Here is a 24,539-nt window from a genome sequence, read left to right on the forward strand (position 1 = left end):
CCAACCCAAAAACATCATTTAAAAATGAAAATAAAATTGGAAGGGGCAGGTGGTCTTGGTACGTGACAAAGGTACCAAGGGCTCTTTGGTGCCCTAATGGGCAAGTTAAAGATACCAGGAATAGGCTGCACTTTTGCTTACCGTTGTGAAAGTTAACATAAATTCTGTTGCTGTAAACAGGGGAAGAATTAATATTAGTAGATGATGCGCATAGTGGACTGCATAGACTGCATTAATCAAAGCAAGCACGTTCATCTGAAATGAAACGATAAAAAATATATTAAGCTTTTGAACAGATTAAACAGCTTCTTCCCATTTTGTTTTCCATACTGAGGCTTAACTCCTTTACACCCCAAATGAAACACAACCAAGTGTGTGTAACTACATCTCTCAACTTACGTGGGGGTTATGTTCTGAGGACAGAGTGTGAAGCCAAAATCACGTATATCAAAATATAATGGGTTCAATGGTGGGTGGGATTGCCAAAGTCTTTTTTCTTGGATACCTGCCCCGCTTTCTGTCCCCTTTCAACTTTTATTATTATTATTTTATTTGCCAAGCGCATAAAACTAAATGCTCAGAAGTTAAATGTGCATAAGTTGAGAGTTACCACTCTGTGGGTAGCGGGTGAATCCCACCTCCCACCCCACTGGAAGGTGTGAATTGCTAGGGTGGGAGGTGGAATTCACCCGATACCCATAGAATGAAATCTATACCTCAGGGCTAGCCCAAGACATATTGGCATCTGAGGTGGACCCCAAAGTGGCTTCCCCTCCCTGCCAGAGAAGAAGGGGTGGGGGAAGGTCTATATTGGGAATGTGGGGAAAGAAAGTTTGATACCGGGAACTGCTGCCACTGTGGATTCCAACCCCTGAGGCGGTTGCCTTAGCTTGCCTCACGGGTGAGCTGGCCCTGAATAAGATCTACATTGGGGTCTGTTGCCCCAATGGATCCTGCTACCTGAGGCAGTTGCCTCACCTTACCTCACAGCCACTGGCTTCACAGGCATTACTGAGGAAGGGGCAAAATGATAGTATCCTATTCTAGTGGCAAGAAGAAAAGTTTTTTGTGGCAGAGTATAAGACAGGTATAAGGGACGCGGGTGGCACTGTGGTTAAACCACAGAGCCTAGGACTTGCCGATCAGAAGGTCAGTGGTTCGAATCCCTGCAATGGGGTGAGCTCCTGTTCCTCAGTCCCTGCTCCTGACAACCTCGCAGTTCGAAAGCACGTCAAAGTGCAAGTAGATAAATAGGTACTGCTCCGGCGGGAAGGTAAAGGTGTTTCCGTGTGCTGCTCTGGTTCGCCAGAAGCGGCTTAGTCCACATGACCCAGAAGCTGTACACCGGCTCCCTCGGCCAGTAAAGTGAGATGAGCACCGCAACCCCAGAGTCGGTCACGACTGGACCTAATGGTCAGGGGTCCCTTTACCTTTACCTATAAGACAGGTACAGATCTCTTTGGGCAGCTCCTGAAGAAGGGTCCTCACAGTCCCAAGTATGGAATAACTTGGCTCAAATGCAGACAGTTTGAAGGAAGTATTTAGAACAGGGTTTCCCAAACCTGAATCTCCAGCTGTAGTTGGACTACAACTCCCATCATCCTTAGCAAGCAGGAGCAAGGGTGAGGGGTGAGGGCAGTTGTAGTCCAACAACAGCTGGAGACCTGATTTAGAATACCGCTTAAGGCCTTCCTTCTGGGGATAATTGGAGAAGAAATTAAAAAGGAAGACCAAACACTTTTCCAATATGCAACAGTGGCTGCTAGAACACTAATAGCACAAAACTGGAAGACATAAAAAATCCCAACTATAAATGAGTGGCAATCTAAATTATTTGATTATATAGAATTGGCAAAAATGACACAGAAAATAAGAAACCAAAAAGGTACAAAGTTTAATAATGAATGGAATAAACTTATGACATATATTGAAACTGATGTAAAAAATCTAAAAATCACAGTAGGCTCGATGTAACGCCTGCGACGTAAAGAGTTTTAAGAAAACGAAACTGCAGATAGAAAAACTTTTGTAACATATTCTGAAACCGAGTTGAAGGGAAGTCAATCATTGTTGTGTGATTTAGTTATTTAGTTACTGTAAGTTTAATTTGTTGGTGTTTTATGTTATGCAATGTTTTTCTTTTCTTTGTTTTTTGTGTTTTGTCTTTTTTATTGTTTTAATGTTTGGTGTTGTACAATGAATTGAAACTAATAAAAAATTAAATACTAAAAAAATTTAAAAAATAGAATACCGCTTAAGTATGCACACTTAAAGGATCACTGCTCATGCTCTTTTCTGTTCAACGTGTCATTCAGTCTTACATTATTTCACATTATTATATTTGAAGCATCCATTGATTTGTCTACTCTAATGGAAAATTATAAACAATTAGAGGTATTGTAAGATTAAGAATATAAGGAAATAAATGATCAGTCAGTGGTCTGGTCATAAAACTTACCAAGATTAAGACGAATGACCAAAAACTGCTAGCATGCCATTTGTTGCGAAACACGAAGGCAATTACATATAGGAATAAGACCATTGACGTGCTGTAGCCAAACAGAAATGACACCTGTTAAGAAGAAGGTTAATATTTATTGTTAAGACTGGTGTCTGAAAACACGGGTTTTCTGGGAACTCATTTCATATGACCAAACTATACAGAAGGCCCATTATGTTTGGGTGAGTTTACTCCCTTGTAAACTATTGAGGATCGCAGCCCAAGTTTATTATTCAGTGGAAATGGTTCAATGTTTGTAACATTTGTAAACATTAGTTTGTAAGCATTGTAAACATTAAAGGTCATTTAAAGACTACTTTTAAAAAGCAATGTAAGTAATTATACTCACCAAACATATAATTGTGCTAGTATGGCCATGAGGTCCCAAAATGTCTAATAGTCTGAGCCACGGCCAAAGCAGCAGCAGGAGGAGAATAAAATGCAAAGGGACGTCCACCAGAGCTAATCCACACCAAAAGGCAGAAGGAAAGAGTCCTGAGACCCGCAACTGAGAACGAGTTTTTATCTAGCAAAGAAAATTGCAAGAGATAATTATGCCCTTCAGTATATGATTTGTGGCAAGATACATAATAAAGGTAAGGATAAAGGGACCCCTGACCATTAGGTCCAGTCGTAACCGACTCTGGGGTTGCAGCGCTCATCTCGCTTTATTGGCCGAGGGAGCCAGCATACAGCTTCCGGGTCAGAGCAGCACACGGAAACTCCGTTTACCTTCCCGCTGGAGCGGTACCTATTTATCTACTTGCACTTTGATGTGCTTTCGAACTGCTAGGTTGGCAGAAGCAGGGACTGAGCAACGGGAGCTCACCCTGTTGCGGGGATTCAAACCTCCGACCTTCTGATTGGCAAGTCCTAGGCTCTGTGGTTTAATGCACAGCGCCACCCACGTCCCTAAGATACATATTTTTCATCAATTACTTAGTCCCCCCCTTTCTTTTATGTCCCCTCCACAGGAGATTCAGATAAGATGGGAGTGGTGGTTCCCCCCTTGTGGAATGCTCTCCCCCGAGAGGCTCACCTGGTACCATTGTTACTTAACTTCAGGCACCAGGTAAAAACATTTCTTGGGTTTTAAATTGCCTCCTTGTGTGTGGGGTGTGTGTGTGTGTTTTATTTCAACTTTTTTAAAGTAGAGTAGCCATTTAGATTTTTCTTTCCTTCCTTTTACGACAGATTTAAGGTATGTGTTTGTTTATTTACTGTAAGACTCTTTGAATGGCTTTGGTTAAAAAGCGACTAGCAAATTTAATAAATAGAACTAATAAACTTTGTGTTAAACCACAGAGCCTAGGACTTGCCGATCAGAAGGTTGGCGGTTCGAATCCCCGTGATGTCAAAGCATGTCAAAGTGCAAGTAGATAAATAGGTACCGCTCCAGCGGGAAGGTAAACGGCGTTTCCGTGTGCTGTTCTGGCTCGCCAGAAGCGGCTTAGTCATGCTGGCCACATGACCCAGAAGCTGTACGCCGGCTTCATCGGCCAATAAAGCGAGATGAGTGCCGCAACCCCAGAGTCAGCCACGACTGGACCTAATGGTCAGGGGTCCCTTTACCCTTTACTTTTAACACCAGGGGACCATTCTAAAGGGTTTGGGCTCTGCAATTTACAAAACGTTAATGGAGAAAGAGATGGCAACTTAAGGATTTAGGGAGGCAGTTAGAAAATCAAGGGTGGGCTCAGGTTTGGGAGAAACCTCCTCTCTGTACCACTTTGGCCAGGATTGAGGAAGTAGCATTGAAGACACTGCTGAGGTGACCACTGGTCTCCTAGTAAGTTGTCATGAATTAATAGGGGTATCAGCTGAAATGTGAGCAAAAACAATGAAGTTCTGAATAGGAGTGTTCTGAGGAAACAAGAGGGTGAGGGGAGGAAACGAGCAACCAAAGACTAAAGAAGGAGAAGTCTGAGAAAAGTGTCCCATTCCTAGGTGAGATAGGGAAGGAACTACGGGAGCTGGCAACTTAGAATGCCCTTGGATGTCAGACAAAGGGAATGGTGTATCAATACTTCAAATAAATACCCGCTCTCTCCACTTGAATGAATTGGGAAATCTTTGCACTGACTGCAAGAATACTGAACTGATCACCTCTTGCTACACTTACCTACCTGGACTCATTGCAGGAGGCCCTTCTAGGAGGGGGCCTAGAGTGAAAGGGCATTTTCAGTACAGTCATACCTGGGGTTACAGCCACTTGAGGTTGCCTTTTTTCGGGTTGCGGACCACCGAAATCCGGAAGTACCGGAATGGGTTTCAGCGGCCGAGCATGCGCAAAAGCACTAAATCATGCTTTGGCATGCACAGAAGCACCAAATAGCAACCCACACGTGCGCAGATGTGGATTGCAAACGTGCATCCCGCATGGATCACGTTCGCAACCCGAGTGTCCACTGTAGTGGCATCACAGTTGTGGAATGAGGCCCACGAGAAGGCGTACCTGAGACATCTTTTAATGCCCTTTCAGAATTTAAAAACCTTACTACAGTGGTACCTTGGGTTAAGAACTTACAGTGGTGCCCCGCAAGACGAATGCCTCGCAAGACGGAAAAGCTGCTAGACGAAAGGGTTTTCCGTTTTTCAATGCGCTTCGCAGAATTTCCCTATGTGCTTGCTTCGCAAGACGGAAATGTCTTGCAAGTCTTGATTTTTTTCGCTCCCCCCCCTTTTTTCTAAGCCGCTAAGCCTTTAATAGCTGTTAATAGCGCTAATCCGCTAAGCTGCTAATAGGGTTGCTTTGCAAGACAAAAAAACCGCTAGACGAAGATACTCGCGGAACGGATTAATTTCATCTTGCGAGGCACCACTGTAATTCGTTCTGGAAGTCCATTCTTAACCTGAAACTGTTCTTAACCTGAGGTAGCACTTTAGCTAATGAGGCCTCCTGCTGCCGCCACATGATTTCTGTTCTCATCCTGAAGCAAAGTTCTTAACCTGAGGTACTATTTCTGAGTTAGCAGAGTCTGTAACCTGAAGCATCTGTAATCTGAAGTGCCTGTAATCCGAGGTACCACTGTATAGCAGTTTTATCCCCCCCCCCTTTTTTTGGGTGTGCTCATTTTTTCTCAATTCCGAAATGTATATTGTATTTTATGTATATTGTATTGTATTGTATCTTTTTTATCACTGTTTCAGCTTGTTTGTTTTTTAAAACTTTTTTTAATAGGGAAGTCTCTACATTTCAAAAACAAATAATAAAACATTCAAAGGGAGATCTGGACTGGGATATAAGAGCTAGCATAAAACTGAAAGTTTTTATTTCTTCCATTGTGGCACATAGAATCGTTAGCTCCCCATTGCGATCTCCCAAGGTTTGAACATAAATCCAAGAGCTATATCCAACTCAAATAAGTTATCAAAGAAACAAGAATGTAGGGGTGATAGGCCCCAAAGATATGATTCTGTCTTACGCACATTTAACTTGCGCGATTTCAACCATATGCAGTTGAACACTGGCTGATTGACGTTAAATGCTGGTGTGTGGAAAGGGCTTTGCTTGGGAAGTGAGGCAGAGAACTTAGAAACTATTTTTACACTGGATTTTCCTGGTGCACATAGAGCTTTTAAGCTATCTGGCTTGCTTTCTGAGCAAGGCTATCTCCTCTCACCAGTCTGGGATGCTCCCACAAAATGACATAAAAGTTTGGTTCCAAGGGTTTGAGTTCATGCGTTTTGCCTATACGGGCGACTCTTGGAACTAAACTCCCACATAAGACACAATTGTACTGCAATGCCAAGAGTGCTGTGGGTGCTTGGACAGTAAACTATATGCAGATCCGAAATTGATAGATAATCTACTGAATTTGATGTCAACTGGAGTGGGGGAAATCAAAAGACTGCATTCATTGCAAGGGAATAAGTTTCATGCATGTTTAATTACTTTACCTTGTAGTAACGACCGCTCATCATCGCAAAATGTGCTGGAAAGGTAGGGTATATAAATACCCCAAACAAGCACATGTTACAGAAAAAGGTCCATAGCTGTTTGCTACTAAATTGCTGGGAAACAAATCAGAAAGATAAAGTTTATAAACACTGTGTGACAGTATATATGATTAGAACAGCTGCTATTATTCTCTGCACTTGGTAGGCTTAAAAATGATATTTAATTATAGGAATAAAGTTGATCATTGCTTATTTAAAAGTTGTCTTTAGGTTGATGATGTAGTACTGTTAACTATTATAAACTCACAAGAATCAACTGAATTCAGAGACTACAGCAGAGTCTCTGAGTATAAAATCGACTCAGGTGGTACAGATATTATGAGTATTAATATACTGTACTAGAAGAAATTAAAACTAAAATATCAAAACAAATGAATATTAAGTGGACAAACGTTTCTATCAAATACCTTGGAATATATATAACACCAACTAATAAAATGATGTTTCAAACTGAACGCATGATTTTTAAAAATCACAGAAGTTCTGAAAAATGGATGAAATTAGAAATACCTTGGCTTGGAAGCCTATCAATATTAAAGATGAATGCAAATCTATTAAAGAGAGGGGTGTGTGTGTGTGTGTGTGTGTTTTCACACTTATTCACCACTACAACTAGCCCGCCTCTTCACACTACTGTAACCATTCTTACAATCCAGTTGAAAGACTTACAAATAGAAACATGTGACTCCAGATTCGAATATGGGCAGTGGAATTTAACATTCGCAGGCGTGCATTGCTGATGATGTTGACAAGCACCGGAAAGCAATTGGTCACTTCCATGTGGCATATGAGTGTGAATCTGTATTTCTGAACCGAGACAAGAAATGAAATACAAGTTAGAAATTCAAGCGAGTCAGTGAATGAATGCTGAGAAAATAACAGCCTGTAATGAAAACAGAAATTCATAAGCCTGCTTTATGTGTTATTTGTAATGAAGGTGTCCTACATCACTAAGTGCCTTCAAGTGTGGACCTTGGGCAGCAGATGGGGAAGAGTGGGGACAGGAGCCTGAGACAGCAGAGCAAAGTCTTGTCTGAAGAAAGATGGTAATGCTGGTACTGGAGTCTCTGTTGCCGTTTCCCTTCCTGTCGAGGAGAGAATGTTGCCAGAGGCTGTGGAGAGCTCAGAGCCACAGCCTGGGGTGAGGCTGAAGAGGATTCACAAGAGGAGGCAGGTCTGCCATTGTCTCCCAGGGTCAGAAGATGCCTTCACCAGTGGGAACAGATGCACCCACCTTGATGGAGTCTGCACCTGCAGGCTAGACATTCTTACAAGGCTGATTCTTTCATGGAAGGTATGTGCCGTGCCTTAGCTATAAACGGGGTTGTTGTTTTCAGCCAGAAGTCACAGGAACTGAGCTCCAGCACCTCTCAGGTGGGATCCATTACCATTATAAGATAACGAGCGAGGCGTTCATGGTGAGTTCCAGCACCTCTTCTTCTGGAAAAGAGCTTGCTGGATAGGTATGCGAACTTGTTGGGACAGCTTCTGTTATGTACTAAGCTTGGATCCTTGAACAATAGGCAAGTAGGATCCTAGAATGCAACAACCGATTGGCTTGCAGGAAAAGACCAATCAAGCTCCAGGAGGAAGTTAATCAGCCTATTAGGCTGGTAGGATCCTAAAATGCAACCACTGATTGGTCTGCAGGAAAAGACCAATCGGGCTCCAGGAGGGAAACAGAATCAGCCAATCAGACGGGACTCATTGTGTAATTAATGTATATAAAAGCCTGGGGTTTGGGGGGCAATTCAATCACTGTTTTACAAGCTGCAATAAAGAGCATGAAATCACTACAGGACTCCGAGTATATTTCAGCTTCATTGCTCTCATACAGTTGTGAACTTTGTGCCCCCATATTTTGGAATCGTGGCCTTGCTTCTAATTTGGCTGGGATGGAGCTAGCTGTTACCTGTTACCTAATGCTGCACCAGTATTATACTCTGCTTAAAGAGCATTTCTCTTTAACTGGGAAAGGCATTTAAAAACAGGCTTGCAAAACAGCTACGCTCAACACCACAAGATGCTGCTTGCTTTCAAATTCAAAACATGTACAACCATATTTGGTTACCAGGATTTTTTAGTATTGCTTTTATGAAGAAACAAGGACAGTCAAAGCTCTCCTTCGTTGTCAGGGAGCCAGTTTCACACAATCCTAACCCCCTCCAGCCAGCGATATGGGGCTAAAGATTAAAAAAGGAAACCACATGGAAATGCAAAGAGTAAGTCTGCCCTGACATTTCCTGCCCCTGCACAAGCTGGCACAAGATGGTAACAGTCGATATGGGGCTTTGCTCCCCAGTTTTATCCCACTTAGGATTACACCCAGGGGGGTTCCCCCCCCCAGTCAGAACTCAGTTCTGGCACCTCTCAGGTGAGCACCATTGCCATTTTAAGAAAACAAGGGAGGCGTTCGTGGTGAGTTCTGGCACCTCCTTTTCTAGAAAAATGGTACTGATTGCAACAAAAAATAACTGAAGTTACCTTGTCTTCAAGGGCTACCATTATAGCCCCATTGTGCACTAGTTGGTCACTGACATTTTTGCCAGAGACAACTTCTACCAGGACATTCTGATTCTTCACTGCTTGGATGAAATTGTCAATGCTTGCACCTGAAAAAGAAAACAAGGATTCACAGAATGACTGGAGGACTGTGGTAGAATCTTAATTTCTCAAACAGGAGAAAACCAAAATGAAGTGTAATACAGAATTTGAATTATCTTTGTGTAACATTTAATGCCTATTTATTTGCTAAAATGGGTTGTGTTATCCCACTAGCACAAATGGGCTTCCCTCACCCTCTCCTCCCCAAACTGACTTGAGGGGAGGGAAGTTTGGGGAAAACCCCTAAAACAGCATGAAGGAGGAGATGAGCACTGATGGAACAATCACCTTAGTGCCATCTTGAATTCCACCCAAAATTCTTAATTTTTTATTTTTCTATTCAGGTAATATTGGAATTATCTTATTCTTTTAGGACTGCCAATAGTGCCAGGCTCCATGATATGACCCCGTCAGTGAAGCAAGCTTTGAAGAGCCATATCCTGGTTGGCTGTAATCAAATATCTGATACCTTACACAATCTGGCATCTCAGACAGCCCTGAAGGAATCCTCTTCAGAGGAGGACTTGGCACTCCCCAAAGCTAACATTATAGAGGAGCATGATGTATAATGGGGCAGTGAGACACAGCAGGGGGATTTGGGGTTTTCAGGGATCATGGCACAAGACCTTTCTCCACCAGACCTTTGCTCAAAATCAATGGTAGAGGCTAAACCACTACTGAGTCCAAGGGAGTACTGATTCCTAAAGTTGCAGGCTCAGTCAGCTGCCTGATGCTGAAGTTTTCTCCAAAAGAACATGGTCTCGTACGGAACAAAGGGTTATTTGTAAGGAACCTACTCCTTAAGAGTAGACCAAACTCCTCAGGCAATCCATAGAGCTATGCTATAGTTGGGGCTCTGGGTGCTCTTAGTTAAAAAGCCTTCAGTTCCTGATAGAGAGCTGGAAAAACATTTTTCACTCGCTTTCTACTGGTCCATTAAAATTGTGTGAAAACTTCATTTTATTACCTTCATATTCTATCCTTCCTTCCAAAGGGCTGTTAGACATGGTTCCCCCTCCCCTCACTTTTTGCTCACAACACTGAGACAATATTGGATTAAGAGATGATTATTGTTCAGGGGGGTGCCACTAGGGGCGCATTGGAAGATGGCCGACAATAACATCTCTCCGACCCACACGAGGTAATTAAGAGGCTGTGATGGGAGTAAGCAGCCTCCCTCCCCCCCCAAGTGAGTGGGGGGGGACTGCCCTTGCCTACTGCGCCCTATACCATCCCCGAACTTGAGGGGGTGGGGGCACTAGGCAGAAAGCCCTTGTGCGGACTTCGGCTCTCCTGGACGCTGTCTCTGATTCGCACCTCTAGCTGCAGCAACTTCAAAAGAAATTATTAGGTGGAAGCAAATGCACATATTTCAAGGAAGAAGGGGGAGTAAAGACTGCTAATTGAAGAGATCGCTGAGAAAGAAGACGGGTTGGATAAACAGGAATATATCATGAGAAGACACACCAAGGCTCGGTATGTCGGCAACGGGACTGGATCGGGGGGGGGGGACTTTCCTTTCTTTTCTTTATGTGATTAACCAAGAATCCCCCCCCACACACACACAAGTCAGAAATGCTGCTTAAATGACCTAAGCTGATGATTTAAGACTGTGTGGAGATAATCTCTAACCAAAAGCATGTTTTAAGGAGATCGTGGAAAGTTTAAGAGCTTTGGGATGACGCAGTAAAAAAACAGCGTCGCCATTTTGGCAAGTTCTGTCAAAAGACTTATGTCTGGGAGGACGAATGGATCTGTTTTCATACTGCGGGCGGCCTCCTCAGAGAACTAAAGAAGACGACAGATTTGCGAAGATGAATGATGGAAAGAGTGCTTTTATTTATGGAAGTGATGATATATGGAAACCATCTCGATATGGTGATTAACGGAAAAATTCACACAGGATTATAACTCGTGTTTACCTTCTTAAGGAGATTATCAGAAGAGATCACAAAGAAAAAAGAAAAATATATGAATAAGATGAGACGTGGGAACAACAAGATAGGACTGGATAGAAATATGAACATTATTTGGACAGATTTGTGGATATTAACGCAGCAGCAAGAAGATGATTGGAATCCCCTTCGGAACTTGAAATATGGGTACCCCCAACAAAAAAAATAAAATTCGGCTTTCTAATTCGGAATTTATGTGATGTGATTGGATTTGATTTGATTGGTCGGTTAATAAAACTGTGCTTTATGCTGAGGAGAGATTTGTACCCAGGTTTTCCCAGTCTGGCCATGGTGTATTGGCATGTTGGCTCTTGGTCGAAACCTGATTGGGGCGGGGGGGGGGGGAATCTCAATATTCTGTTCTTCACACTTACCTGTATTATTAAGGATCAGAAGTCCAGCAGACCCTCTGAAAGACTCCTTTCCTGGCTCAAAATAAAGCCCAGGATGTAGCTCTGCACAATGCAGGCTCCCCCAAATAGTATATAACAGCACCTGGATGACTAAAGGTGCCAGCAAAATTCCAAAAAGGACCAGTCTGTAATAAAGAAAGGATAGTAATTAAGCAAATGAGAATGATTGCAACTGGTATTGAATCTATTAGCGGCAGCAACCCCATTTCTGTCACTGGCCAAACCAGCCTATCCCCCATTGCTAACCTCTCAATTCTGCCCCCACCTCAGTACAGTGGTACCTCGGGTTAAGTACTTAATTCGTTCTGGAGGTCCGTTCTTGACCTGAAACTGTTCTTAACCTGAAGCACCACTTTAGCTAATGGGGCCTCCCACTGCCTCTGTGCCGCCAGAGCACGATTTCTGTTCTCATCCTGAAGCAAAGTTCTTAACCTGAGGTACTATTTCTGGGTTAGCCGAGTCTGTAACCTGAAGCGTATCTAACCCGAGGTACTACTGTACTCCTGTAGACCAGCCCCCTCCAACCGCATGCAACTACTAATCCCCATTTCCACCTTCCCAACCCCATTTCTGAAGCTGCTTCTCTCTTCTACACTGCAGTCCCCTTGCACCCCCACATTCCCCTTTCACCCCCATTTCCATGCCTCTTCCTCCCCCTCATTTTCTGCCCCCTCCCCTTGATGGGAACAGGGATGAAGGTGAAAATAGTGTACGATTGTGGCTGCAAAATTGGAAGGGTAGTTGATTCACAATTGTGGTGTGTGTGTGTTAGTAGTTACAGTGTGGTGGAGGAGGCTAGGGGGTGATGCTACATATACAGTAACCCAGATTGCGACGGCTTTTAAGCAATTATCTTGGCACTTACAGCGTTCCCCAGAGTTTGCTCTCACGCTTGAGATTTAAAAAATGCATTCTTGCCACGGCGCAAACTTGTTGCCTCCAGAGTTCTGATCCGCTCATGGTTGCCTTTCCCGTGTCGGAGAGCAATAGCAGATGTTGTTCCATTTCGTCAGCACCCTTTGGCCCCTCTTTGTAATCAAATTTCAAAAGCACAAAATCAGAACTTTGGTATTGGCCAAAGGAGAGACTACTTGCTTATACAAACTCAGTTCTGACTTCTTTTGATGCTGGGTCAGTCAATCCCCTTCTTCGCCCCAGCTCTCCTTGCTGCCACCACTACTGCAGATGTTTCCCCCCTGTCATTGATAAACCATCCCAGCTCTCACTCCCAGATTAAAAAAAATAAAACAGGGAAAGGCAGCTATAATGCAACACTTTTCCAGGGACAATCCTGGATTCACAGAAGCTGTCCAGGTTTCTGATTCGATCCCAGAATGTCCCGCTTTTCCTTAGGACGTCCCTATTTTCATCAGAGAAATGTTGGAGGGTATGGAGTTATGCAACCCCCGAGCCAAGGAGATAAGTAACTATACAACCTTCAGAAGACATCTGAAGGCAACCCTGTATAGGGAAGTTTTTAAACGTTTTATAAAATCATAGAATCTTACGAGTTGGAAGGGACCCAAGGATCATCTAGTCTAACACCCTGAAATACAAGAATATATGTTTTATTATGTTTTATATATATTTATTGGAAGCCACCCAGAGTGGCTTGGGCAACCCAGTCAAATGGGCGGCATATAGATATTATTATTATAAAATAGGAGAAATGTTGGAGGGTATGCTCCCACAACAGTTGGATGCCAACAGCAGATATGGTCCCAAACTCATATTTTCCCTGCTGTAGCAGGGAATCACTACTAGAAAGTATGTTATTTGGAACAGTATGTTACCTTTCTCATCAATCATTTCATTTCCCTCCAGCTTCAAGAAGACATCTTCCAGAGTTGTCATGGTAACCCCATAATTAACAATTCCTAGTTCTTTCTGGCGGTCCATGCCAGAGAACAGATCTACATGACAGGGAGAAAGAAACTCAAGTGCTTACTTCTAGTTCAAGATTAGCATTTCCAATCTCCATTACGGCCTTGTGCAAATCCTTACAGCCCAAAGTAACATTTTGAGGAACATCTCCATTAATAGCACTCTCAAAGATGATAGCTATGATATCATTTACATATTCAAGATGATAATTACCTGGAAATTTATCCACATTTTCCAAGGGCAGTATATAACTCAGCTCATTTTCATGTTGTGCTGATAATTTGGCAGCAGGGATGTATTGCTTGACCAGGGATGTTGTTCTCTCGGGGTCATACAATTCATTTACATGCATCCTGTTCATATTCAGAATGGATTTAGATGGACACCAATTACCAAGTATTGCATTCGTTTAATAAAACTGTTATCTGAATCAAGTATTTATGACATTACTAAAACCATAAGAGTTCTGCTGAAAGAAACAGCAGCACAGCATCTTTACAGCCTGATCTCTCCCTTTCCTCTTTTTGGTCTGAGCTTGGACCAAGAGACGTTGAGCCAGAAAGGAGGAATTTCTTGACATACTTAGATTTTTTAAAAAAGAAGAAGAGTTTGCACAATTTTATAAATAAAATAGATAAATATCTGTGATTGCCCACCAGAGATTGCAAAATAGGTAAGAGTACAAGATTGCCAAACTCAAAAGTACCTTAAATGGTAGCCAACACCCCATTTTTTCTTCAAGAATAAAGATGAACCAACACAAGACAGCCTGCCCTGAGAGATAAATGCTTTCCGGTCTGGAAGGAAAAACACATAAAGTTCTGGTTTTACTTATCACATTCTGCAGAAATAAATTCTTCCCCATATTCAAATCAGAAGCAGGAAATATCTGAAGGGGAATGTGCAGTGAGCTGAGATTCAGAAGGGTGATGCAGAAAATAAAACGAGTTCCAGAAATGCTGCCTTCATTTCAAACAATCCTGTTTGTTTACATGCACACAAATCAGAGGAGTATGTTGCACACACAAACAGGCAAGCTGTACAATCGTCACAGCAAGTCTTGCAAGCAAATCTATTTCACTGGGGTAGGGTTAAGTCAGCATAATTGTCCAGGTCACAAAAAGCAGTCTGGAGCGAGTCAGAAGCAGAAGACCAAGGTGCAATCTAAGGGAAGCTACATATCAGGAACCCGGAATAAGATAGGAAATGCAAAACACATTTCAGCTAAGGCAGAACTTGTTGATCAAGGCTCAGCTGGAAGAGATCTATTTACTCCTTGTAACCCAGGTGGAGCCAAGCTTGGAAAATGCAAACACTTGTCCCCCAGAGTGATGGGAGGGATTATTTCACCTGTCCTCCCAAGTACAGATTATTTTACAATCACATGTCAATTGTTAGGGCAGGGCAGTTGATGTCATGCAAAAAGAGATGCAACAGATAACAGGGAAAGGATCCAAAAGCTAATGGTGGTGGAATGAGAGAAAAGATTGGTCACCCTCAAACAGCTGTGAAGACTGCATTGAAGAGTAGTAGCTGCAACCCATTAAACCAGCATTTCCCAAACTTGGGTCTCCAGCTGTTTTTTTTGGACTACAACTCACATCATCCCTAACTAGCAGGACCAGTGGTCAAGGATGATGGGAATTGTGGTCCAAAAACAGCTGGAGACCCAAGTTTGGGAAACACTGCATTAAACACTTAGCCCAGGCATCCTCAACCTTCAGCCCTCCAGATGTTTTGGACTACACTTCCCATAATCCCTGACCACTGGTCCTGTTAGATAGGGATCGTGGGAGTTATAGGCCAAAACATCTGGAGGGCCACAGGTACGGGATGCCTGGCTTAGCCAGTGAAGCAGAAGAGGTAACAGTAATTTGACATTTCACAAAGGCATTGGAATTTCCAAGGCTAGTCCTCAGCACGCCTGTTACTCCTGGAATAACAGGAACTTGGTGAATGACAGCATAGTGAAAGATGTGAAGGAATCATCTAGGGTGCTATGTGGATCACCTCCTTTACGCAGTGCAATGGAAGAGCTTTTTGTTCCAACAGACAGAAATAAGGATAGTGCAGATCAGTGCGGGATAAGTTTCCAAGTCACATGGTCTCGGTTATTTCTCTCTCGCTTCATGCCTATACTTGTCAAACTGTTTTTACCATCCATGAGACATTCTACTAACCAGCAAGAATATCAGCTTCATCCATTAACTGAGTGGTGAGCAGAATCACTCGACCTGCTTTGCGCTCATTCAGGAGGGCCCACACTTGGTGTCGAGAGTAAGGATCCAGCCCTGCAGTTGGTTCATCTAAGAATAAGACCTGTAGGCAGAACATGCAATAGCATTTTCAGACTTGGAAACCTTGAGAAATTAGCACATAGCATTCCATGTTGAAGTGGATTCTTTAAAAAGAATTAATGGCAACCCAATTGGGCCAATGATATTTTTGAATGCCACCCCAACTGTGGAGTGGTGCAAGAGCCCAGGAGTTCCGGGATCTTACCCAGAGTTCACTTTCCTTGGAATAAGGAACAGCAAAGACTGTGGTGCCTTTATAATATATGGTTTATATTAAGTAGTGGGTTGACAAAGCAGACGACACAGAGATTTCTCCAAGTGGTTCTTTATAGTAAGCTGGAACTGAACTGAACTGAACTGAACTGAACTGAACTGAACTGAACTGAACAGCTCAGCCGGCCTGCTTTTATAGGCAGCCGGCTGTCAACATTGTAACAACAACACCCCAGGGTTTCCCGCCTAAATTAACTGACGTGGACCTGAGTGAAAACTATATACAGTGGTACCTGGGGTTAAGTACTTAATTCGTTCCGAAGGTCCGTTCTTAACCTGGAACTGTTCTTAACCTGAAGCCCCACTTTAGGTAATGGGGCCTCCCGCTGCCGCCGCGCCACCGGAGCACAATTTCTGTTCTCATCCTGAAGCAAAGTTTTTAACCCGAGGCACTATTTCTGGGTTAGCGGAGTCTGTAGCCTGAAGCGTCTGTAACCCGAGGTACCACTGTACACAATACCCCTGGTGGCCAGGATGAGAACTTCAATACATAACAGTTTATTTACACATAAAGTGGTACCTCGGGTTACAGACGCTTCAGGTTACAGAATTCGCTAACCCAGAAATAGTACCTTGGGTTAAGAACTTTGCTTTAGGATGAGAACAGAAATTGAGCAGCAGCAGAACGGACCTCCAGAACAAATTAAGTTCTTAACCTGAGGTACCATTGTATATACAACCTGAGTCTACGATGGATATGGTCACAGCATTAACACCCCAGAAGGTCTTGCTTTTCCGGTAGTCAAAGCCTTGGATTCAAACAGAAATCAAACATGGCTCTCACTCTCTGACCTCTGCCTGCTGTTTGCTTCCCGCCCAGCTCTCTCTCACATACCTCTGGCACTTGTCCTTCTCACCACCAGCCAGGTGAGGGAAGGGGCCCACTCATTTGGCCTCTGGCACAAAGCCCACTTCCTTTGTTACCCTAAGGACCCATACTTAAGGGCCATTAACTCACCAAGAAGCTGGCCTGGCTATTCCAACAGTTGCATCCTCCATTACATTTTAACCCCTTGCTGGGTGCAGGGTTAACTCACAACAATATAAACAGTTATGCGGCTTTAAAAAATGTTTTGGGGGAAATAATTTTATATTATTTTTTTAAAAAAAATGAAGCTAATCTTGTACTAAATTTGAAAGTTTCACTTTACATACAGTGTTTGGGGAATGGGAATTTAGAAGGGAAGTAAAGATAAGACTGAAATTAGGGAGTTTCATGACTGACCACAGATCAGTGAGAGATCTACACACTCCATTGCTTTTGAGAGGAAACAGTAGACGCATTACAAGATGGAGAGTACTTATGAAATATGTTCAACAGGTCCTTTTGTCCTGACCTTGCTTCACCTACCTGTGGCTCTCCCAAGAAAGTAATCGCGAGAGATAATTTTCGCTTTTGCCCACCACTTAAACGATTAGCTAGGGTGTCTTGAATGGCATCGAGATCCAAGAGGGTCACTAGCTTTTGCACCTGTAAAGCATATAAACACATGTTTCAAGCACCAAGATGGGATTCTTTCAGATTTCTTCCTATCTTGCTTTTCAGTCACTTGGCTGGTTGAAAGCAACAAGCTATTTTATAGAGGTTCAAATCTTAATGGAATATTATGCAACCTCCCATATTTGAAGTATAAGGTATTTCCAGATGAGATGTCATCCCTGGAATTAGGATCATTTGCTCAAGCAGGTTTTTGGAAGAACCCAAATGGCATTGCTCCAGACTGTTGTATTCCAGGGTTTGCTTGGTTATGCAACGATGCTTGTGCTATTATTATTATTTTTTATGAATGCCAATGGGATTACAGTACAGTTTCATGTGTGGACTGGAAAACGCTATTGGTTCATCTAGTGAAGAGTGGTCCATGAGGCAGTTCGGTATTGCTCACACTGCATTTTCTGGATGCACAGCTGTCACTCAAGGAGCCCTTCAAGAAGGTTTAGAGTTTGAAATCAGCTCTTGAGAAGCAGAAAGTGGGATTGCATTAAGACCCTGCTCCTTGTTCCCTCCCAAACACATCAACACTAGGACTTTAATATGCACCGGCTGCCTGAATATCTGCCGCTAAATGTTCTACAACATGGTCCATTCCTACATTATTTTTCAATCATGCCTTTTTCTTCACCCATGCTGTGATATTTAATAACTAAGGAAAAGGCATTGCACATAGCATCCATTAGGTGACTCCTGTTGCAACATTCTGCCTTCATTTTTGCCTTCAGTCAAGTACCAAGCATTATTTTGCAAGTCCTTGTTTTCCATAGATTTCAGCTGGGCAGGAAAACCTTAATAATTTCAAACTGCTGATCAGGATTTCATCAAAACAATGAAAAGGTCTGGTCCACAACAAGCATGGATAAAGTACACCAGTAGTTTGCAACGTCTAAAAGAAATAATATGAAATGATTTGTTGCCAACTGGAAAAAAGAGGTCAAAGTGTCACTTTTCAGCACTTTGTAACTTGCTGTAATTGTGGCCATTTTTACTGGATCAGTTTGAAATGTGGCGGTTTTGTAGACGGCATCAGCTAGATTGTAAATGCCAAGTTTCAAGTTATGAGCCCAACAGAAGCCTTTTTATCAGCTATAGAATTTTTTGGCTAATCATTCCTGAGCCTTGTTTCTGCTACTCAACCAGAGGAACCCTTTTGTTTTCCTATAATCTATGCACTCTTGTCTTTGCATTACACCCCAAAATAGCTTTTTCTTTTATCAATTTATTACTGTTCTGCTTTGTTTAGTATGTGTAATTGAAAAGTCAAAAATACAATGCTTAAACAAACAAAACTAAATCAATACAAGGTATATACTTGTGGTAAATATCCATTTATTCAGCTGGGAAAGTCTGTCAAAAAAATTAAATTCATTTGTTTCTGGAAAGAGCAGATAATGGGTGCCTGTCGTATCTTGACAATAATACTATTCCAAAGAAAGGTGGCAGCCACATGAAGGCCCTGCTCTGAGTTATACATATACTCAGCAAGAATCTCAACATATCCTGCAACCTGCCACAGAGGAAAATCAGGATGCATGTCACATGACTCAAACAAGAGCACAGCCCCCCAATGGGCATCTTTTGAGGCCACACTCTTGTGGGAGCCAAAATAGTACATCCCGGGATCCAATCAGGAGCTGAGATGGCTTCTGTAATTCTGGATGTCCTGGTCAAATCAGGACAGTTGAGGGGTATGCCTCAACTCAACTCATTTCAAGAGAATCTTCAAATAATTCCTCCATAGTATGATAACAAAGACAGTGCTGGAAGAATTTTCATTTGTGTAGGTCGCAAGGCTTACATATTTTGTTCAGTTATTGAATTAGTCCCAGTCTAAGGGACCCGGGTGGCGCTGTGGGTTAAACCACAGAGCCTAGGACTTGCCTATCAGAAGGTCAGTGGTTTGAATCCCCGCGACGGGGTGAGCTCCCATTGCTCAGTCCCTGCTCCTGCCAACCTAGCAGTTCGAAAGCACATCAAAGTGCAAGTAGATAAATAGGTACCGCTCCGGCGGGAAGGTAAACGGAGTTTCCGTGTGCTGCTCTGGTTCGCCAGAAGTGGCTTAGTCATGCTGGCCACATGACCCGGAAGCTGTACGCCGGCTCCCTCCGCCAATAAAGCAAGATGAGCGCCGCAACCCCAGAGTCGGTCACAACTGGACCTAATGGTCAGGGGTCCCTTTACCTTTACCTATTGCAAATTTATTGCACCTCTCCCATTGCAATTAACAGGATTTAAATTGGTTTCAACAAATTTGTCCCATTGACTTCAGCGGGACTTAAGCACAATGAGTTTTCTCTGAATTAGTCTGAGTAAACCTCAAATACAAAGCAGAACAAATGATAAGGCAGTAATCCCTTGCCATGAACCTGTTCTACAAAGAAAATAGATGAAGAATATAAAGAGGCAGAAGAGAAATACTTGCCATATGAATATATCCTTACCTCATTCTCAATATCATTGTTTGGAATCCCCTTTATTTTAGCAAAAGTCCGTAAATTTTCTTTCAGCGTTAGGAATTCAAATTGCACGTTGAATTGTGGGCACACAGCACTTATCTCCCTAATTTGTTCCATATCTTCCCTTGCTGATATATTGTACTTGAAGATGGTCGCAGAGCCTGTACACATAAGCAAATAGGAAGCAAATAGGTTGGCTTAATAAACAGAGTAGGCTGCTTGAATTCTCATAAAAGTTTCAACATATCCTATTAACTGCTGTCCTGCTAAGAGTGGAAATGAGACCTAGACTGCAATTCTAGGTATGATTGCTTGGAATCCTCACAGCCTCAATGACAACAACGAATCTCAGTTCTCCACAAAGCACATAATTAAACTACGGAAGTTGCCGCCATACAGTGTAGCAATGGCCCCCCAACCTAAACGGCCTTAAAAGGGGATTTGGAAATGTTTGTGGCTGCTAGTCGCAATGGCTAAATCAGAAGACTGACTGCTGTGGAACTGCTACTGCCCCCTTTGTGCTCCTCCCAGTGGCGTGTGGTGGGCCTTTGTGGGAATCAAATGATGGACTTGATAAGGCTTTGGTCTGATCAAGGGGAACTTCCTCCTGTTCTTATGGATTTGGGTGGCAGCCTCCTTCATTTTAAAGTTCTGATACGTACCATCAGATGGCTTCAGAAGTCCACTAAGGATGTTTAGCAGTGTTGTTTTCCCAGCTCCACTACAACCAAGAACTGCAGTGATTTGACCTTCATAAATATCCAAGGACAAGCCTAACAGAAGAACAGAAGTTAGCTCTTAAAACGGCCAAGGTACACGGAGGCTGCATTCCTAAACCCTCTTACTAATAAGTTCCATTGAAATCTCACTTCTGAGTAAACCTACAAAACTTCCCGTCATGGCTCATTTTTAATTTCCTCACATCACATCACATCAAGCACTAGGGATGCTGCCAAAATTCTCGTTTGAATTTTCGGATGGATTCTTGGAATTTCATACTGCAGAATATTGCTTCTCCATGGAATCAATCGGGAATTAGGAAGAAATCTTCCACACACACCCCGACCCATCCTAAATTTTGTACAGAGAGCTGTGCATGTATAGTCCTGATGTCAGTTTATTTCATTTGTCTCCACTTTTCAATATCTGTATGAATTTTTGGCATGCATTGATAAAGCACTGCAAAAAGTCATATGATTGCATCAAGAGGTGTTTTTGTTTTTTACCACTGTGCATGCAGTGATATGTAGTACGGGGGGGGGGGGAGTACAATACAGTAGTAGAGTATGTGTTTTACATGAAACAGGTCCCTAGTTTAATCCCTAGCATCTCCAGGGCTGGGAATGTCAGTGCAATAAGCCCTTGTGAGCTGCTGGACAGTCAGTGCAGATGAGCCAGAGGTCTGATTGGGTATAATGCAGCTTCCTATGTTCCATATATACATGTACTTTTGTGAGCTCATAAAATAGTCCAAAAATGCCACTTGATGTGTTTACATAGAAGATTGGATCCAATTGTTTTCCAATTATCATGAATTCCTGCATTGCAGATGGCTCTTGGGTCCCTGCCAACTCTTAAGATTCTGTGATGGAAACGAGACACATATAAAAAAACATTGTGAAAACGCTTTTTTAAAAAAGTTTTGAAAAATGTATTGAATTTGCCATAGCTCACCATCACCATCTAATGTAAGATTGTATGATGCACTTTACAGCACACTTAAATTATTTATTTATTTATTTGCAGCTATACAGTATAGCTGAGTCCTAGGATTCAATTTAGCTTCTGTCCACCCCAGCTGTAGGTTTTGTCCTGAAGATATCCACTTCTAATTTGTGGACGTTAGTGACAGTGTCAAGGAGTCATGTCTCCTCAAGGGTGACAAATGAACTTTATGAAGATTATTTTTGCATTTGGTATTTCATGTGGAAATGAGTAAAAAAACAAAAAGGCACAAAAGGTTTTGGAATTTGGTTTTTGTATGCAGTATTACTGATGCACATACAGTATGTGTATCAGGATTGTGGAGGAGAGATTAATGAACCAAAGGACATTGTATCTGCCCCAAGCTGTTGATGGAATGCTCAGGGATGTTTAAAAAATAATTTCATGTGTGTGTTTGTTTCTCAGTTCCACGCTTTTACATGCATTGTGGTATTTTATGCATCATGACTTGCAGTTATTTTTATTGATCACAGTTTAGTAATTATTGTAATTGTTAAGAGTGAATTTTTGCTTAATTATTATTTGCTGATGTTCTGAGAGTTTATTTTATGGTGTACTATTAGATTCTAATACATCAAATAAAGTAATATACAATAATCTAAGTTGTTCCATTTTAAAGTTATGTTTGATTGTGACTTTTGGTATTGGATCAAATTATTAAAAGGTATGTGTTCTTTGTTGTGTATTTTGTTGCTGTAAACTGCCTTGTACATAGTAATATAGAAAATTGGTACAGTATTCATAGGGAGTGCAGTGGAAGCAATTCTCCTAGCTGTTTATGAATGCAGAAGCAGTTGAACATGGGGCAGTGGTGAGCCCATGAATCAATAAAGGAAGAGGGGAAATCCATTATTTCCTACAAACCGCCTCGTCCCACCATAACAGTCAGTGCTCAATAAATGTAACTGCATTGAGGGGAGGTTAGATATTAGCCACAAAGCTTAGAGTGGGCAAGCCTGCTGAAAAGGCAACGGAAAACAAAAAGAAACCAGACTACTTGTCCACATTTAACAGTGCAAATTAGGAGGGTTGACCCCTGTGCTCCAGAGCAATGTTTCACAAACATATAGCCAAGGCTCCTTATTCTGCTTCCAAGCCCACAACCCATTGTTAGTTTCTCCTTTTCCTTCAGTAGGCGGTGGAGTCATTCAATCTGCACACACAGTTTCATGCATGCAGCCCAGTCCCACTACGGAACGGACGAGAAAACATGAAAAGCATCTCACCTCTCAAAGCTTCTGTTTCCTTGCTCTTCACTTTGTAAGTTTTTTTAATGTTATTTAGTCTAAAGGATTCGGAAACAGCGAATGGTTAATACAATACTGGATTTTAGTTACAATTTAGTCACAACTATCTCCCCGGTGGCGTATCATCTCTATGGAAATGGTCAAGCTGTGCAACTTTGAAACTACTATTTCAAATTCAGACCAGATATTATCTTTCTTCCCTATCAATGTTGCACATGGGTAGAAAGAATTCTTAGACATATGCTCAGTTAGTTGTCATTCCCAATAAACAACCTCATCCACATACTTGAGACTCCTTGGCATTTTGTGCAACAGAAGTACCGTCTTTTTCGCTCTATAACACACACCCAACCATAAAACGCACATAGTTTTTAGAGGAGGAAAATCCATAGGCATGCCACCCATAGGCATTCCCTCCATAACACGCACAGACATTTCCCCTTACTTTCTAGGAGGAAAAAAGTGAGTGTTATGGTGCAAAAAATACGGTATATATTTCTGTCTGCATCGCTCTCTTGTGAATAAAAACAATGTTCCCCAATACCCTCTGAAAACAAAAACCAAATATTCTTGACTTCATACAGATCCTTGGCGCAGGGGCAGGATTTCTGCGTCAATTTGCTCAAAAAATTATTTAAGGCCACGCCTCCTTAACTTTTACCTAATGGCTTCCTTTCCATCAAATTCAGGAGGCACAAGCTCAGCATTGTCACTGAAGATATTACCATGGCTTGGTTCATTTGTAAGAGCAGTGCTGTTATAGCTTCCTCTTGATTTAAACCAGTAGGACTTCTTCAGGAAAAAGAAGGGAGGATAGGGCACGCCATATTTGTCTAAGATACACATATAAAAAAGGTTTTATGCATCAAAAGGTTCTATTAATTCTTGGTATTAAACATGTAACACACTTCAAATTTATCAGCCCTTGCTACTTCTCTATAGCACAGTTTCAGTGACCAACATTTCGTGGAAATGGATGTTGCAGCTTACTTAAACAGTCATTCATTCAAATATGTAGTGGTTGTGGAACAAGTCACATAACTTTAACCGAATAGATACATCGGTTGCATTCAGGCAATCATATCTTGGCTTATTAAGCCTCAGCCTCTTTCCTGTTCCCTTCACACAAGTCACATTAAACTCAAAATGTCTCTAATTGACCATAGCTTTGTGTTTCATCTGAACTAGGAAACTATGGCTGCTAATTTCAGAACAAAGCGGGATTTTGCCTTGCTCTAAAGCCAGTAAACGTCATTTTCTGGTTCAGGCAAAACAAGAAACTATGGTTAATTAGAGACTTCCTGGTTTGATTGCTCATATCTTGCAGGGAAAAGCAAGTGCAGGGTTAGGACCTAAAAGCTAACAAAGTTTCTTTAAATATACCTTCATAGAATCCATATTTGGATAATGCTTATGCTTTCAGAATCTTAAACAGAATATATAAGCTACTACATCTCAAGCAAGGTCTAGTACTGCTGCTCCAATCATGCTATTTCCCTTAGAAAAGGCATTAATCACAAGGCTTCCTAAATTACATAAGTCAATTCCAAAGAAATAAATCAGAGGTTAGGAAATGCAATCTACAGAGATGCAATCTTCCAGCCAAAAGCCATTTCTTCTAATTTTTGTTTTGCCCACCCTTCTCACAGCAGTCACAACAATTTAAGATATTTAAAAACAGTTAAAGACAAATTACCATACTTTTCCGTCTATAAGACGATGTTTTTTCC

At 42.0% G+C, this 24,539-nt stretch overlaps 1 protein-coding gene across 2 annotated transcripts in view; it reads right to left on the bottom strand.

Annotated features, from left to right (window-relative positions):
• The window catches only part of LOC308580074 (ABC-type organic anion transporter ABCA8-like), a 63,306-nt gene that overhangs the window by 26,054 nt on the left and 12,713 nt on the right, over positions 1-24,539 (bottom strand). For both annotated transcript variants that reach the window (XM_081181254.1, XM_081181253.1), the window contains exons 8-24: positions 23,471-23,642; positions 22,789-22,847; positions 20,500-20,610; positions 19,823-19,998; positions 17,238-17,357; positions 15,497-15,635; positions 14,023-14,113; positions 13,530-13,669; positions 13,226-13,345; positions 12,298-12,460; positions 11,394-11,557; positions 8,945-9,072; positions 7,130-7,267; positions 6,401-6,514; positions 2,850-3,026; positions 2,459-2,572; positions 142-255 (exon numbers count right to left, since the gene is read on the bottom strand). In XM_081181254.1, coding sequence (XP_081037380.1) covers positions 142-255; positions 2,459-2,572; positions 2,850-3,026; positions 6,401-6,514; positions 7,130-7,267; positions 8,945-9,072; positions 11,394-11,557; positions 12,298-12,460; positions 13,226-13,345; positions 13,530-13,669; positions 14,023-14,113; positions 15,497-15,635; positions 17,238-17,357; positions 19,823-19,998; positions 20,500-20,610; positions 22,789-22,847; positions 23,471-23,642 — 2,240 coding nt within the window. The remainder of the gene's footprint in view (positions 1-141; positions 256-2,458; positions 2,573-2,849; positions 3,027-6,400; positions 6,515-7,129; positions 7,268-8,944; positions 9,073-11,393; positions 11,558-12,297; positions 12,461-13,225; positions 13,346-13,529; positions 13,670-14,022; positions 14,114-15,496; positions 15,636-17,237; positions 17,358-19,822; positions 19,999-20,499; positions 20,611-22,788; positions 22,848-23,470; positions 23,643-24,539) is intronic.

This window comes from Podarcis bocagei, assembly GCF_964188305.1.
Source record: "Podarcis bocagei genome assembly, chromosome: 2".
NCBI classification, from domain to species: domain Eukaryota; kingdom Metazoa; phylum Chordata; class Lepidosauria; order Squamata; family Lacertidae; genus Podarcis; species Podarcis bocagei.